General features: G+C 54.0%; 1 protein-coding gene across 9 annotated transcripts in view; it reads right to left on the reverse strand.

The window, feature by feature from the left end:
• Positions 1-14,319, reverse strand: part of FYCO1 (FYVE and coiled-coil domain autophagy adaptor 1) — a 75,344-nt gene that overhangs the window by 54,642 nt on the left and 6,383 nt on the right. For 7 of the 9 annotated variants that reach the window (XR_004624673.1, XR_004624670.1, XR_004624671.1 and 4 more), the window contains exons 2-4: positions 8,622-8,759; positions 5,161-5,267; positions 3,513-3,638 (exon numbers count right to left, since the gene is read on the reverse strand). Coding sequence is in view for 4 of the 9 variants with exons in the window: in XM_002912829.4 (XP_002912875.2) it covers positions 3,513-3,638; positions 5,161-5,267; positions 8,622-8,676 (288 nt within the window). In the remaining 5 variants the exon portion in view is untranslated. Of the gene's footprint in view, positions 1-3,512; positions 3,642-5,160; positions 5,268-8,621; positions 8,760-10,097; positions 10,307-14,319 lie in introns of those variants that run through there. The other 2 variants (XR_004624672.1, XR_004624674.1) reach the window with 2 other exon arrangements.

Consider the following 14,319-nt stretch of genomic DNA (forward strand, 5'->3'; position numbering starts at 1 on the left):
AGGCGCGTGGGAAGAGGCCAAGGGGCTGGCCTGGAGCCCCTGCGGGAGGGGGAGGAGAGAGGAGGGTGAGGGCAGGGGTGCGTCAGGGGGACTTTTAATAAGTTCTGATGGATGTGTGATGGCCTTCTGGGTGTTCTCAGAAACCCTCAGTAAAATCTGTATGTGTCAGTGCTGTCCTGGTTGGATTTGCTTCAGATATGCCAGCTCACTGCACCTAGTCAGAAGGGACTCAGGAGATGAGGGAGAGCAGGGGTGTCTCTAGGTGGCCCGGTCAAACCAGGGTAAAGAACAAATGCGTGTGGCTCTGCTTCAGGAAGTCTGAGGTGGACAACACAGGAGAGTCCAGGTGCAGGCCTGCCATTGAAACCTCACCCCACAGTGCCAAACCCTTCTAAAGAGGTTTCTGGAAGCTTCTTGGAAGGTGGGGTGTGCTGGCCAGAGACCGTCACAGCAGGGCTCTGCCAGCGATGGGCACGCATGGCCAGTTTGGCGAATAGGACTCATTCCCGATGGGTCAGCCCCAGAAGTTAAGATAAGTGGGCAGGAATTCAAAACCTCTCAACCTACCAGTTCTGTCAGGCTCAGGGTCTGGGTCGGATAAGTAAAGACCAACACACCCTCCTCACCTCTTCGAGGGTTAGAAACGTTTAACTTGGGTGGCGGGGGACCGGGAACAGATGGTCCTAACACCCCATACTATCGAGAAACCAGTCATGGCACTGGACTGAGACAGGAAGTGTGTGGCACAGCCTCAAGCTTGACCTATTAATGAAGGTGTAAACACCCCGGTCTAGAGCACCTTTGAGCTCAGAGTTGTAGGTCTTCTTACTGCTGACTCAAGGAAACAATACCACAGTATGAAGTCACTTCAAAAAAAATAAAAAGGTGTGAAATGTCACAAAGTAGAGAAGCTGTAAGCCGTGTCTCCGTGTGTGCTCTGTGGGCCCGGGGCATGGTCAGGACACCCAGAAGCGAAGGTGGGTGGCAGCCAGACATACTGGCTTTAGAAAAATCATCATGGCATGTCTGCAGAGGGCTGATCAGGACAGACGCCCCGGGGAGAATCGTGACGACAGCCCCGTGTCCAAATACTTTTTCCACTGATGATCGAGGGCGAACGGAGTGTTCAGTGGTGACACCCAGCAAACTCAGGGCAGCCCAGAACAGCTGAGCAAGGCACTGTGAAGCCTAGCGTGCTGGTCAGACAGACACGTCCACATGTAGGCCCTATGGAATTTAGTAAGACCCTCCCACGACAGCCCATGTCCGTGAGCTCCCAAGGGATGGCCTTGTCCTTATTACCAAAATGGCCACTGTTAACAGCTGTTAGAACATGAAGACTTTTTCTACGGCAAACATTTGAGGCTGTGTTTTTAATCAGCCCTATTAACCAAACTGATGTGATATATGTACATATAAATGGAGCTATTTATTTTAAGAGGCATCTTGAAACGCCCTCTGGGGGAGGGGATGCACAGTGTCTTCGCACCGCAAGTGAAAACACTGCCCAGCTTTTTTATTTTTGATGTTATGAGATCGCGGGTCCAGGGTCATGACCTAATTCCTTAAATTTTTGGCATCTGGCCCAAACTCATCTGCACTATACCAAGAAGCTACCCGACAGCAGGGAAGGGGAGGTCTGCAGGGTGCAGACAGTGGACTCTGCTTTCAGCCAGATCGCTGTGCCGCCAGCCCGATGCCACGCTGCACCCTGGTTCGGACCCTGTCCATCTCGGGGAAAGACGCACAGCTCAGGCTGAGCTTACTGTGAACCTCTGTAAGTGGCTGATTATAGCCTTGGTCTGTTTTAGCCCAAAGGGCTGCCTCCCACCCCATGAGGGCCTGAGGGGCCCAGCAAGGCTTCTTATCCATTAACTTTTACCTTCTGGCCTGGATAACACTTGATGACGACAGTTAACCGGAGTACCTGGCAGCCCTGTGGCCCAGTGCCCTTCCAAGTCATTCCACCCAAGAGTGCCCCGGAGAGCACAGCCTTCCACAGGGATGAGGCAAGGGGAGCCCGTGGGGAGCAGAGCTCACGCAGCCACCAGACACCAGCACCGTCTGTGCAAGCAGCAAGTGCTCTTTGCTTCAAGGGGTCAGTTTCCCTGACCTTGCATTGTCTAAAGGTCTGTGCCTTATGCAGAAAGGAGATTTACGCATTTTGTAACCCTGGGCCATAGGAACGAAGCTAAACTTATTTCCAGACTTCAGCTGTCTGAAGCCGTAAAGTCAAAGGCCTTTGTTGCTGTGAGGAGTGGAGGACAGGGCAGTGACACTAAGAACTTCTTCCAGACTTCTGGAGAGGAGATGAGACCCCTCTCCAGGTGTGTGACACTCTATGTCAGGGACCCGATGGTCACGCCAGGCAAGTTCTCACAACACTGTGACGCTGCACGGACATGAAAGAAATCCAAGGAACAAACTCTTTTCCAAGGTCTTTCCTCATTTTCTCAGATGTCATGGAAAATGCTCGGCCCTCACTGTCAGCGTACGTAACGCCGTCATTCTCTAGAAGAAGAAACCTATCTGGCTCCAGCTGGCAGGGAGCGGGAGGAGATCTCAGCGCACCTGACTCTGTGGCCTTCGTGGGAGGCCAGCCAAGGAGCACGGCGGCCGGCTTTGAAGTGACTCCAAACATACTGACAAGACGCTGAAAAGAGAGACGAAATGTAGAAACCCTTTAGGCCTCCTGCCCGAGATCTAGGGGTTTACTCACTCCTGAGTGTGCATAGTTTTTCACTCCCAGAGCAACTAGGCTGAACGGGCCGGGGCGGGGGGAGCGAGGGAGGGGGAGAGAGAGAAAGAGAGAGGAGAGAGGGAAAGAGAGAGAGAGAGAAGGAAGGAAAGAGAGAGAAGGAGAGAGAGAGTGAGGGAGAGAGAGGAAATGGGGCAGGAGAGAGATAGGAGAGAGGAAAGGGGGGAGAGAGAGACGGAAGGATGGAGAGAGACAGGGAGGGAGAAGAAAGAGAAAAAGAGAAAGGAGAGAGGGGAGAATGTGTTGTTCTAGGGTTTTCTAAAACAGCAAAGCGCTGGCTGTCCGCTCAAGAGGATCAGAACTCCATGTGGGAACGAGCTGAGCATAACCAGCATTTTAAGAAATGTCCCTTGAGGTCTCACATCACTCTCTTCATTACAAGTGCAAGTTTCCTGAACAAATTATAGGGAAAGCACCTAGTAAACTCTCAGAATTTCATCTAAGGAACGAATTCTTTTGAAAAGGCGGCGGCATCCCGCGCCGTACGCCCGTGGGCCCCACAGACAGCCTCAGTGTGAGCAGCCCGCTCCGAGAGCGCACGCTCGTGGTCTGCTGAACAGAGGCAGGACCGAGCCATCCCCTGCTTGGCAGCTTCCCTAAGCGAGCCCTGGGCACTGCGTGCACCCGGATTTTCTTACTTCTTCACCAGCTGGCCGCCCCCAGCTCCTCACAGAGCTATCTGCACCACAGATCTGGGCAAGGGCTGCTCAAGGCAGCGAGACGAAGATGCAAGGACCTTGGCTGCTCTGCTCACCTCCGGAATCGACTTGACAAATCGGATCCCGTCATTGGCTCCTTTCACCTTGGCCAGGCAGGCGCAGAAGTAATCCCAGTAGTCCTTCCTGCTGCCCAGCAGGGTAGCCTTCTCCTTCTGATCAAACTGCGGAGACAGAGGAGGGTCAGACCCGTGGTTCATCACCCCACCATTTCAATGATCAATAACAGCAATAGCTTCTTAGTCACCTGTCCCAGACCAGGCCCTTTAACAGGCGCCATTTTTACTGAATGGCAAAGGAGGAAGGGTGTTTCAACCCCCAATTTACAGATGAGGAGACTGAGGCTGGGAAAGGTTAGGCAGCTGGCCTAGGGTCACACAGCTAGTGGGATTCAGGAGGAACAGCCCCCCCAGAAAGCTCCCCCCTCTGTGCATAGAGCTGGGTGGCAGACCACCAAAGGGGCTGTTAACACAGGATGAGGACATACAAGAGAAAAGCCCTGAAGGCAACATGAAGACTTTTGGCTTTGTCTCCACTTAGGGAAATGAGTTCAGGACATCTTACCCTGGTTACTCTCAAGTTTCAACACGGTTTTAATATAGATGTAATAAATCCACATTAATGCCAGCTATGAGTCGTTTCAAATCCAAAACCAAAACAGGCTGACTGAAAACAAGAAAGGTCCATAAATTGTGTCCCAGTGTAAAACAGAAGCAGCTGAAAAAGGACAGAAAGGTGAGGGTCTCAACACATCGAGGCGTCGCCTCCAGCAGGCGCTCGTTCTCTAGACGGGCCTTGCTGGGATGTGACGTGGCACACTTCGTGTTCAAAAGGATAAAGGTGCGTCTTTCTATAACGTCACATTTTATAGTGTTTTTTTCCTGGGTAGGGAAGTTAAGATACATAGATTGTTAGAAAATCCTGATAAAACTAAAAAATATATATATATATAATGCCTAACACTCCCTCCCTAAGATAACTTCTGTGACATTTTGGTCCATTTCCTTCCCGCCTCCTGTGATTGCCTGTATTTTTCTGCATCTGCAGAACTGTCCAGATCCATGCTTCTCCAAGCAAGCAGACATCAGCATGACACTGTGAGCACATTCAGACAGAACTTCCTGGGCTGACCTCAGAGACCCTGACTCAGCAGGTCAGGGTGGGCACCGAGAAGACATTTCTCACCCGCTCCCAGGTGATGCTGAGGCTGCTGGTCTGTGGACCCACCACTCTGAGCAGCAAGGCTCTAAAATGGGAGCTTCTGGATCATCTTCAGAGGGCCCACACACTCCCAGAGAGTGGGTGACTGGTTGTGGACCCATACAGGCATGTCTGTTTGGGGAGAGATCCCACGGCTTTCACCAGACTCTCAAAGGGGTATGCAACTGCCCCAGAGTTAAGATCCCTGCTAGCCAATGACCTTGTGACTTGCCTCAAGATGACCTAAATCTCTAAAGAACGTTCTTGATGCCCACGACTATCCTAAGGGGCAACATTCCGATTCTCCAGAGGCTCATGCTCGGAGGCTCAAGCTCCAAGCGACCGGGGACTGCTCCGACCTTCAGTCTAACCAGGAGGGCTTCGCAGCTTCCCCGAGCTGTCTGAACCACATCCTGAGTGCTGATGAGTCACCCGAGAGGGAACCGAGAGCAGAGCAGAGATCAGTGTAGTACAGGAGTCACTTACTTGGAGGAGATACTCAAGTTTGTAAGAAAACTTATGCAGGCTGGTGCTGTCGTCTGTAATGGGCTCCCCTGCGTCCTTAAATTCTTTGCTTAGCTCGGTCACAGCATCTTTAAGACAACAAACAGGAACACGTAACTGGCCTCAGAGAGAGAAGCAGAATGACACGGGAAGCAGGAGGAGTAAGCGGCCAGTGATGGCAGAGCACCGGGGAAGCAGAAAGTGGGATGTGACCCTAGAAGGAGGGAGTGCTGAGTCTGAAGGTGCTCAGGTGTCCCGAGAGCCCACAGGTCCAATACCGCCGCTCCCTGACGGGGCTCATTTCTTGGTCCTCCCTGTAGGCCCACCACGTACGTGGGCCTGGTAATACACGTGCAGTTATTTGGCCAACGAAGGTCTGCTCTGTGCATGAGTCACTCGGCAGGCCCCTCTTACTGACTTCCAGACAGCCTTAGCCTTCCTCCTGGCCATGTGTCTGGTTGTCCTTCACTATAACCCTACTGCTCAGTGCAGGCTAAGTTCCGGCTTCAGGAAGACCCAGGATGTGCAAATAAGAGTAATGAGAACAATCCCAAGAATGTCAACGATGACACCTGCTTCTGTGAGCTGAGTGCCCAGCAGGGGCCAGGCCTGTGCATGTCCTTCTCATTTAATACGGCACTGCGAGGTGGGCATGGCTTTATTTCCGCAAATTCAACACACAACTGGTTTTAAGGTGCTCCCAACTGCAGAGCTGTTTAAAGGGGGGGAGGAGTACAAGTGGAGAATGACGAAGGTTGGTATCATCATCCCCGTCTGGCAGATAAGGAACCCTGGGAGAGATCAGAGCGCTTGGCCAAAGACCCTGGGCTGCCAAAGCAGAGCTGGAATCAGAAGCCTGGTTTCTCCAGGGCTTTCTGACTCCGGAGCCTGCCTTTCCACTTCTAAGACAACTGGCTTCCCTGGGCAGAGAAGAGGGAAAACCACGTGTACTCTTGCTCGCAGCCTCTGCTGTGGCACAGAGGGACAGCGAGAAGCTGGGATTGGTGTGTAGATACCGGGAAGAGTGCCCCCGGCTGAGATGCTTGGGGCACGCTGCACGAAACCATCTTGCTCTGTGCCGGCTCGTAAGGAGGAGGAGCCCCCAGTCCCTGGCTCTCTAGAACCATGGCTGGAAAGCAGACTTGCCCAGCTCTGAAGCTGAGCCTAAGCTGCTAAAATTTAATCAACGCTGACCCCTCGGGCAGAGGTCAGCAAATGGCGAAGACAGGCTCTTGGGACTGATTCTTACACCAAGTGACTGCTGTCCGGCGGCACCCTCTAGAAGTGGTTGCTGCGGCTGGCATCCAGAGCCGGGGGGAGGAGGGGAGGGACCCAGCCAGGGACCAGGGAAGACGCACAGCCTTCCTCCCCCACCCTCAGGTGGGGTTAACGCTCACAGCCTGATCTGGGAACTCCTGAAATTTTGAAAGAAGGAGCCTTGCGTATGAAATATGAAGTTTTCAGCTCTAATCTCTGCTAATCCAAATGCATTACTTATGAATAATCTTAGTTTTCCATGAATTATACATCTGTGTCTGCCAATAATCTCGAGCAGCGGGTGTTGTCATCAAGCTGACCTAGCACATGAAGGAAGCGGTGGGACCTTGGGAAGGTGACGGGACTTGTCCAACATCTTCCAGGGTCAAAAGGCAGAGCCAGGAGCTGACCCCAAGGCCCGTGACACTGCTGTCACCAGCAGGAAGAGTGGGCTGCCCTGCAGTGGCGTGAAGGCTAAGCAGTGCCCAAGGACACCTCAGTTAGGGATGCACCACTCCCACGCTCCATGCCACAGAGTTCTCGTGTGCCCATGAAGACAGTTCCCAACACATGCAAGGGAAGGGTCTTGAGAGAGTGGTGTCTCAAAGCGCTCAGCGGGCTGCGTGCGGGACACTGAGACGGCCTTGGGATGTCAGGGACGACCAGACCAGCCAGGATGTAGGGTGGCAAAGGGTACCTGTACAAATGCCAACGCCTGCCTTCCTCCCTGGATCAGGAGTGCTAAGGGGGGGGGGGTCCTCTCTTCCTCTCTCTCTCCTCCCAGTAAAGACCTCTGGGTCCCAAAGTCATCCTGAAGAACCAGAGACTGGCATGCAGAAAAGAGGGCCTACTTTGTGCAGAGACTTCTCAAGGCCAGTGGTGAACTCAGATTTGCAGATTGTCATTTTACTTTCTCTGCTTCTGTGTGTGTGTGTGTGTGTGTGTGTGTGTGTAGGCTTAAGAAAAAAACACAGCTAATATTTTAGCCGCAAGTAAGCTGGTGTGGTTAAGAGTGTAGACTCTGGCACCTGGTGGGTTTGCAAACCCAGGCTCCGCCCGACTGGATGTGTGACCTTGGGCAAGTCACTTAACTTCTCTGTGCCTGTTTCTGCACCTGCAGAATTGGGGTAATGGTTCCTACCTCACAAACCAAATGCGAGGACTCCATGAGTCATTATCCATAAGGCACATGTAGGACAGTGTCTGGTACATGTGAAATGCCAGGTGATTATTAGCTATTCAAGGCCCCAAATGCTATATAAATGGGGAGATAAGCCTGGGAGCAATTTTTATCTCAGCGCCTTTTGACCTGCAGAATGAGAAGCCTACGGTGGCCGCCACTTGCCCGGTGGCCCTGGGTGTGACAGACTGCAGTTGGCCATCACTGCGCTTGAGGAGGTAGGAGCCTGGACCTTAAGCCTGTCGGGAGGGTATTGCTGTCATCCCTGCGACATGCAGGAAGCAGTCAGCTTCAGACCGTGCGGTAGGCAACATGCTGGAGCTCCACAGAGGCCTGCAGACCCGCCCCGGGGATCTGGGGTGGGGGAGAACATGCCAGAATTCTGACCCCTGGGACATCACCCAGAAGGGTGAGGTCGGGTCCTGGGCTCTCTTCCTGAGGCTGCTGCACTCCCTGTACCCCTCCCCTGGCCTGCCCTTCTCCAGGGCGATGAGAGCTATGAATCTCGGTGGGTTTGCTGAGCTCAGGGAAGTCCAGGAGGCAGCGAGCCCAGAATTACAGTGCGTCACAGGAGATAGGCTGTCCGCCTGCCAGGACTAGGGAGGACAGCAAAACAAGAAAGACGGGTGCCTGGTCATCCTGCTGCAAGGGAAGGAGCACACGCCTTCCCAAGTGAGCCAACTCCACTGCAGCCTGAAGGCTCGTGATTCAGCCAAAGACCGAACAGGTGGCTTGACAACACACAAATACACACACACTGAAAGCAGAACCAGACCCAGAAAAGGGTACTGGATTTTGTTGACAAACTGGCTTCACAGTGCTCTGAGAGGAGGGCCAGCCCAGCTTTCCCAGCCTGACCCGGGGTGGGCACTCCCGCAGGATGTGTCCCGAGGGCTCCCATTACTCCCCTCCGCATGACGAGGATGAGAGGATGACAGCAGGAGCACAGCCCCAGCTCCCCCACAACCGAGCACCACATGCCTCCCCGCCCGCCAACCCGCCGCACCTTGCAAATCGCGGATGATTCTCTGGAGCTGGCTCTCTGCCATGGGAGAAGCCATCTCAGCTGGCTGCAGGCCTCCTCTCTCGGCTGTGCGCCTCCTGCCCGGGTCCAGTCAGCAAAGGTCAGACCCCATGGTGGCACCTGCACAAGGGGAGAAGGAGGCCGTGGGGGAAGCAGTCACAGACACAATGTGAAGACAGCAGGACAGGAGCGCTGCTCTGGGCACAAAGTCACCCCATCTTGGTGTCCTCCCTCAACGGGCAGGGCTTGACCTTTCTGTGGGTGCCTTGCTCGGTGGGCATTCCCTGGCTAGCTTCCGACCCGCTTATATTCGGACACAAGGACCTGGGTTGGGGCTTAAAAGGCAGCAAGTTCAACCAAACAGCATGACTCGTTCCTTCTGAGCTTCTCTTCTCTTCCACCCTCTTAGGCAGGACAGCCTCACTCTTCTTCCACCTTTAGAAATGCCTCCTGGGGGCTCCCCTCACCCCCCGTACACCAAGGCCTAAACTAGGCCAACCCACACTCAGAGGGCCCACTGAGCCAACAGAGCTGGCCACCACCGGACCCCTGTCTCCCCCCACCCGGCCCCATGTCCTCCCCAGGCTTGCCTCCTCTAAGGGACGGTCAGTAACCTGTGGCAGGGCGGTGGGGGAGGCAGGAGGCTGAGGACCCTTGGGGCTTCGGGATCAAGGAAAGCCGGCCTTGCCTGGTGGGGAAAGCAGCTCCCTCGTGGGGGCTCGGCAGCTCCAGCTGCCCAGAATCCAGCTCAGCCTGGCCCGCACTGGGGGCCTGCACAGCCCTCGGTCCAGTCAAAGGACACGTCTCTATTTTAAGCTTGGTTACAGTCCTCTTGCAGCTGGTGAGTCCTGAGTTACCGGCCCTGTTCGGGCAGCTGCTGAAGTGATCTAAGGACACAGTACTGGCTAAAGACCAACGGAGGTGAGGAGACATGAGTGGCACTGGGGAGAAGTCTGGATACGCACTGGGACACTCTCCTGTCCCTCCTTTAGAAGCTCCAATTCTTTCCTCAGCTGTCCGATGCAAGGCTGTGCAATGCTTGCTGGCAAAAGCTGGTAGCAAGGCTAAAGTGGCCACAGGGGCAGCCACCACTAAAGGAGGGACTACTGTGTGCCAGGTGCTGGGCCCTGTTAGGTGCTTGACACGCATGATCATTTTAATCTCGCAATCCCCCTAGTGCAGTAGATAACGTGCAAAGGACAGCCTGGTGTTGGAGAAGTCCCTGTGACTTGTCTAAGGCCATAGGCCAGTAAGGAGTAGAACTGTGGTTTGAACCCTGGTCAGTCTGATTCAAACCCTGCGGATTTACAGCTGAGCTACCGTCACTACTGCAAATGACCAACCACTTCCACGGGCTTCTGGGAACCGCCCCCTCCAGCGTCTCCCAAATAATGTGCCGCCACCCTGAGTGTTTCTAACATGCGCTGGTCCTCACTTTTTCGCTGCCATATTACCTACCCTTCCCTCTCCAAGAGTTCAGGAGAGAAGGCTCTGGGGTAGAAATGGTCCCGGGTTTCAAGTTCCTCCAAATATTTACATAAGCATTCCAGCGTGGGCCTGAAAGCAAGAAGGGCTGCTGGGGCCGGATATGCCAAGGCCTATTTTTAACTAACAAAACCAGCACAGCAGTGACTCCAGGCAAACAAGGCCCAAAGAGGGCTTCTCGGGCCTAGGGGGAGCAAGACAGGCACACACAAATACCACACTCTCAGGAATTCCTGACACGGAGCCCAAGAGACCCAGGGGATCCACTGAGAGCCCTCCAAAGCCCCCTCACAAGTGATAGCACCCCGCCCACCCCAGACAGCAAACTGAGGGTGGGAGTGGTTTTTGAGAAGCCAGCATGCCCATCCCTGGGTGTCTCTCCAGGTGACCTGCAGAGCACAGCGCCTAAGCAGGGACCAGCCAGGGACCTACCAAGACATCTGCAGGGGCTCTGCTGCCCAGAAGGACACTCTGTCCCTCCCAGAGAGGTAGAGAGAGTCGAGGGTCCTCACTGTAAATGCACAGTTGCCCCAGCTCCACACTCTGTCCAAAGTGCCTACTCTGGGCAGGGAGGGGACACAGAGGCATACACGGCACCATCCAGCCCTGGAGGAGCTGAGCCGGGCGCCAAGGAGAAAGACAGAAAAATATCCAGATATCTGGACAACGACAGGAGAGGTCCATACAGAGATATGAACAAAAAGTGATGGGTACTCAGCCATGCAAAGGGCTGAGCCACAGATACATACAACAAATGCTTTCTGCAGAGTGAAAACAGCCAGCCTGAGAGGCTACATAATTGATGATTCCATTTGCAGGCTATTCTTGCAAAGGCGAAATGCGGGGGAGAGATCCCCTGGGTGGTTGCCAGGGCCTGGGTGTGCAGGGAGGGCTTGACTCTCAGAGTCTCCAGAAACTGGGAGAGGCGGTTCTGTTCTGTGTTTTGCTTATGGTGGTGGTTACAGGACGGTATGTGTTTGACAAACATGTATTTGTCAGAACTCACAGATCGTAAATGGGGCCTCAACAAGACAGGCCGCACTGTGATGAATTCGGAAAGATGCCATGGGACCTAAGGAAGGGAAAACTAATGCTGCCTGGGGGAGGGAGAGGGTGGTAACTGAGCTGTGCCCGGCCTGCAAAGTAAGGATGAAGTCTCTGAAGAGACCCAAGGAGGAAAGGGCACCAGGATGGTGGCGGGGGAGGGGGGGAGTTTGGGGGAGCACACAGGCTGCTTCTCTCCCCTCGTTCTCTCATCTGACTGCGGTCAGCGGAGGGCCTTGTCGTTTCTGGGAGAAATAAACTCAGAGGAAGACGACCCATACTCCCCAGGTCCTCAAAAGCAACCCCCCGGGTGCGTGTGCATGCTTCAAACTAGGGTGAAACCCGCACCCATGGAAGAGGGCAGGCCGCGACTCCAGCAACACGCCGAATGGCCTCACCCAGGCTCTGGCCGGGCCCTCTTCTCTGAGGCCTGGCAAGGAAGAAAACGAGGTCTGCAGACCAAAGTGGCGTCCTGGCATGATGGGCCTCAACAGGCAGAAGCGGGCTCAAGACTTGCCGGCCCTCTGGGGAAGCTGCCCAGTGCCCGCACACATGCGGGAGGCCTCCTCTGCCTGACCCTCAGAGCGCGCTCTGCTGATGCCAAGTTCCCAGATCACGGGGTGAGCTGGGCCCAGCTGCTGATGACGTAAGCTGGTTTTCCAAAATGCCTGAGTCACCACCCAGGTAACGCGCCCCAGGAAACTGGCTGCTGGGGCTGATGGGCCCAGGTGGGCTTCCCCACCACGGACATGGGTCCCACCTCGCAGGGTTTCGCGAAGTTGGACTGGAGTTTCCTTGGAAGATCATGGTCACCATCAGGATGCTACTTTCCTGGACATGGGAAGGGTGGCTCTTAGCGCTTTGCCCCCCTCTTCCCTGGTCTGAGGTCATTATGAATCCCTGGAAAGCACAGAACGAGGCACCGTCTCTCTCGTCACTCTGTGGTCAACTTCCTTGTGTCTCCAGATAAACTTGCCCTTTGGTTGAGGGATGAGAGATTTTTTATTCACAACACTCCTGACACCAACAGTGTGGCTTTTTCCCACACCGACAACCAGCTCTGACTCCAGCTGGGTGTTCTTTAATTCAATTCAATCCTGACACTGACTCCCTGGACGTCGTGCAGACCCCACCAGTCAAAGGCTCTGCCCACAAGACGGCCCTGGCTTCAGACGCTGGTCACAAGCCCCAGGCTGCTGCTCCCTGTAGTTCTGACCAACCGGCTATAAACTGGGGGTCCCCATCGGGGCGCCTGGGGGGCTCAGTCGTTAAGCATCTGCCTTCGGCTCAGGGCATGATCCCGGGGTCCTGGGATCGAGTCCCATGTCGGGCTCCCTGCTCCGCTGGGAACCTGCTTCTTCCCCTCCCACTCCCCCTGCCTGTGTTCTCTCTCTCGCTGGCTGTCTCTGTCAAATAAATAAATAAATCTTAAAAAATAAAATAGACTCAGGGTCCCCACGAACCCCTCCTCGGGTTTGATAATTTGCTAGAACAGCTCACAGAACTTGGAAAAACACAACTACTGATGAGTGAACAGAAGGCAAGCTGAGGACAAAGCAGAAACTGACACCCCGCAACCCCCCACCATGGGATGTATGTGACATTCCTCAGGCACTCCTGGCTGCCCTAAAGGACAAAGAAATAGTTAACCTAGGGGCGCCTGGGTGGCACAGCGGTTGAGCGTCTGCCTTCGGCTCAGGGCGTGATCCCGGCGTCATGGGATCGAGCCCCACATCAGGCTCTTCTGCTATGAGCCTGCTTCTTCCTCTCCCATTCCCCCTGCTTGTGTTCCCTCTCTCGCTGGCTGTCTCTCTCTCTGTTGAATAAATAAATAAAACCTTAAAAAAAAAAAAAAGTTAACCTATAGATACCACAATCCTGCCAGACTTAAGTCTCCCTCAGTTTTACAAATGTCTTTAGCAGTTTACAAGAAGGAAGCATTTCCATCAATAACCTAGCTTCCGGAAGGGAATGTAGATACAATTAAACGCCCTTATAATCTGCAGCCTCCAGGAAGTGCCCAACTATCTTCCTGTTAACGCCTTACTAGAGGGGTCAACAACCTTAACTTGACAATGGCAAGGCCTCAGGTATCTTGTGAGTCTTCTTTAACATATGAAAGTATTTCCTCAACCTCGCTTTTTCCTTACCTCCCCCAACCCCACGGCATATAATCAGCCACCCCTCACAGCCCCGGTGCAGCAGCTCTTTCTGCCCACCGGTCCTGTCCCCGCGCTTTAATAAACCACCAATTTTGCACCAAAGACGCCTCAAGAATTCTTTCTTGGTTGTCGGGCTCCGGACTCCACCCCACTGAACCTCACGTGTATTCTGTGTCCTGATCACTATGACCCGTTTATTTTACAGGTTACAATTTGGGACCGGCCAAGGGGAAGAGATGTGGGCGCGGGGGGGGTGGTTTGAGGGGTGTGGGGTTTCCATGCCCTCAGGGTTCCCCTACCTTCAGCCCTTCAGTTGTTCACCGACCCAGAAATTCTCAGAACCCCATCATTTAGGACTTTCTTTTTTTGAAGATTTTATTTGACACAGAGACAGCCAGTGAGAGAGAGACAAGCAGGGGGAGTGGGAGAGGAAGAAGCAGGCTCCAGTGGAGGAGCCTGATGTGGGGCTCAATCCCAGAACGCCGGATCACGTCCTGAGCCGAAGGCAGACGCTTAACGACTGAGCCACCCAGGCGCCCCCAGTTAGGACTTTTTAACGGAGGTTTCATTGGAGAGGCTTGATTAAACACTGGCCACTGGAGATCAACTCCCGTCTTCAGCCCCTCTCCGCTCCCAGAGGTCTGGGGTGGGGCTGAAAGGGCCAAATCTCTAGTCATGTGGTTGGTTCCTCTGGCAACGAGCCCCAACCCAAAGCGATCCAGGGGCCCACCCAGTCACCATATTAGCATAACCTCAGGTGTGGTTAAAAGAGGCTTGTCATGAATAACAAAAGACACTCCCATTACTCAGGAAATTCCTAGGGTTCCAGAAGCTCTGTGGCGGGAACCCGAGACAAACACCAAGTATCTACTTCCTATTGTATCACAGAGATTACGTGAAGCAGCCCGATCCTGACAACCCGTTAGCAGCAGGCTCTCATAACTCGGGAGACACTTCTATCCACATGGCCTTGGCCACACACGGCTGCT

Source organism: Ailuropoda melanoleuca, chromosome 4 (assembly GCF_002007445.2).
Source record: "Ailuropoda melanoleuca isolate Jingjing chromosome 4, ASM200744v2, whole genome shotgun sequence".
Taxonomy (NCBI): domain Eukaryota; kingdom Metazoa; phylum Chordata; class Mammalia; order Carnivora; family Ursidae; genus Ailuropoda; species Ailuropoda melanoleuca.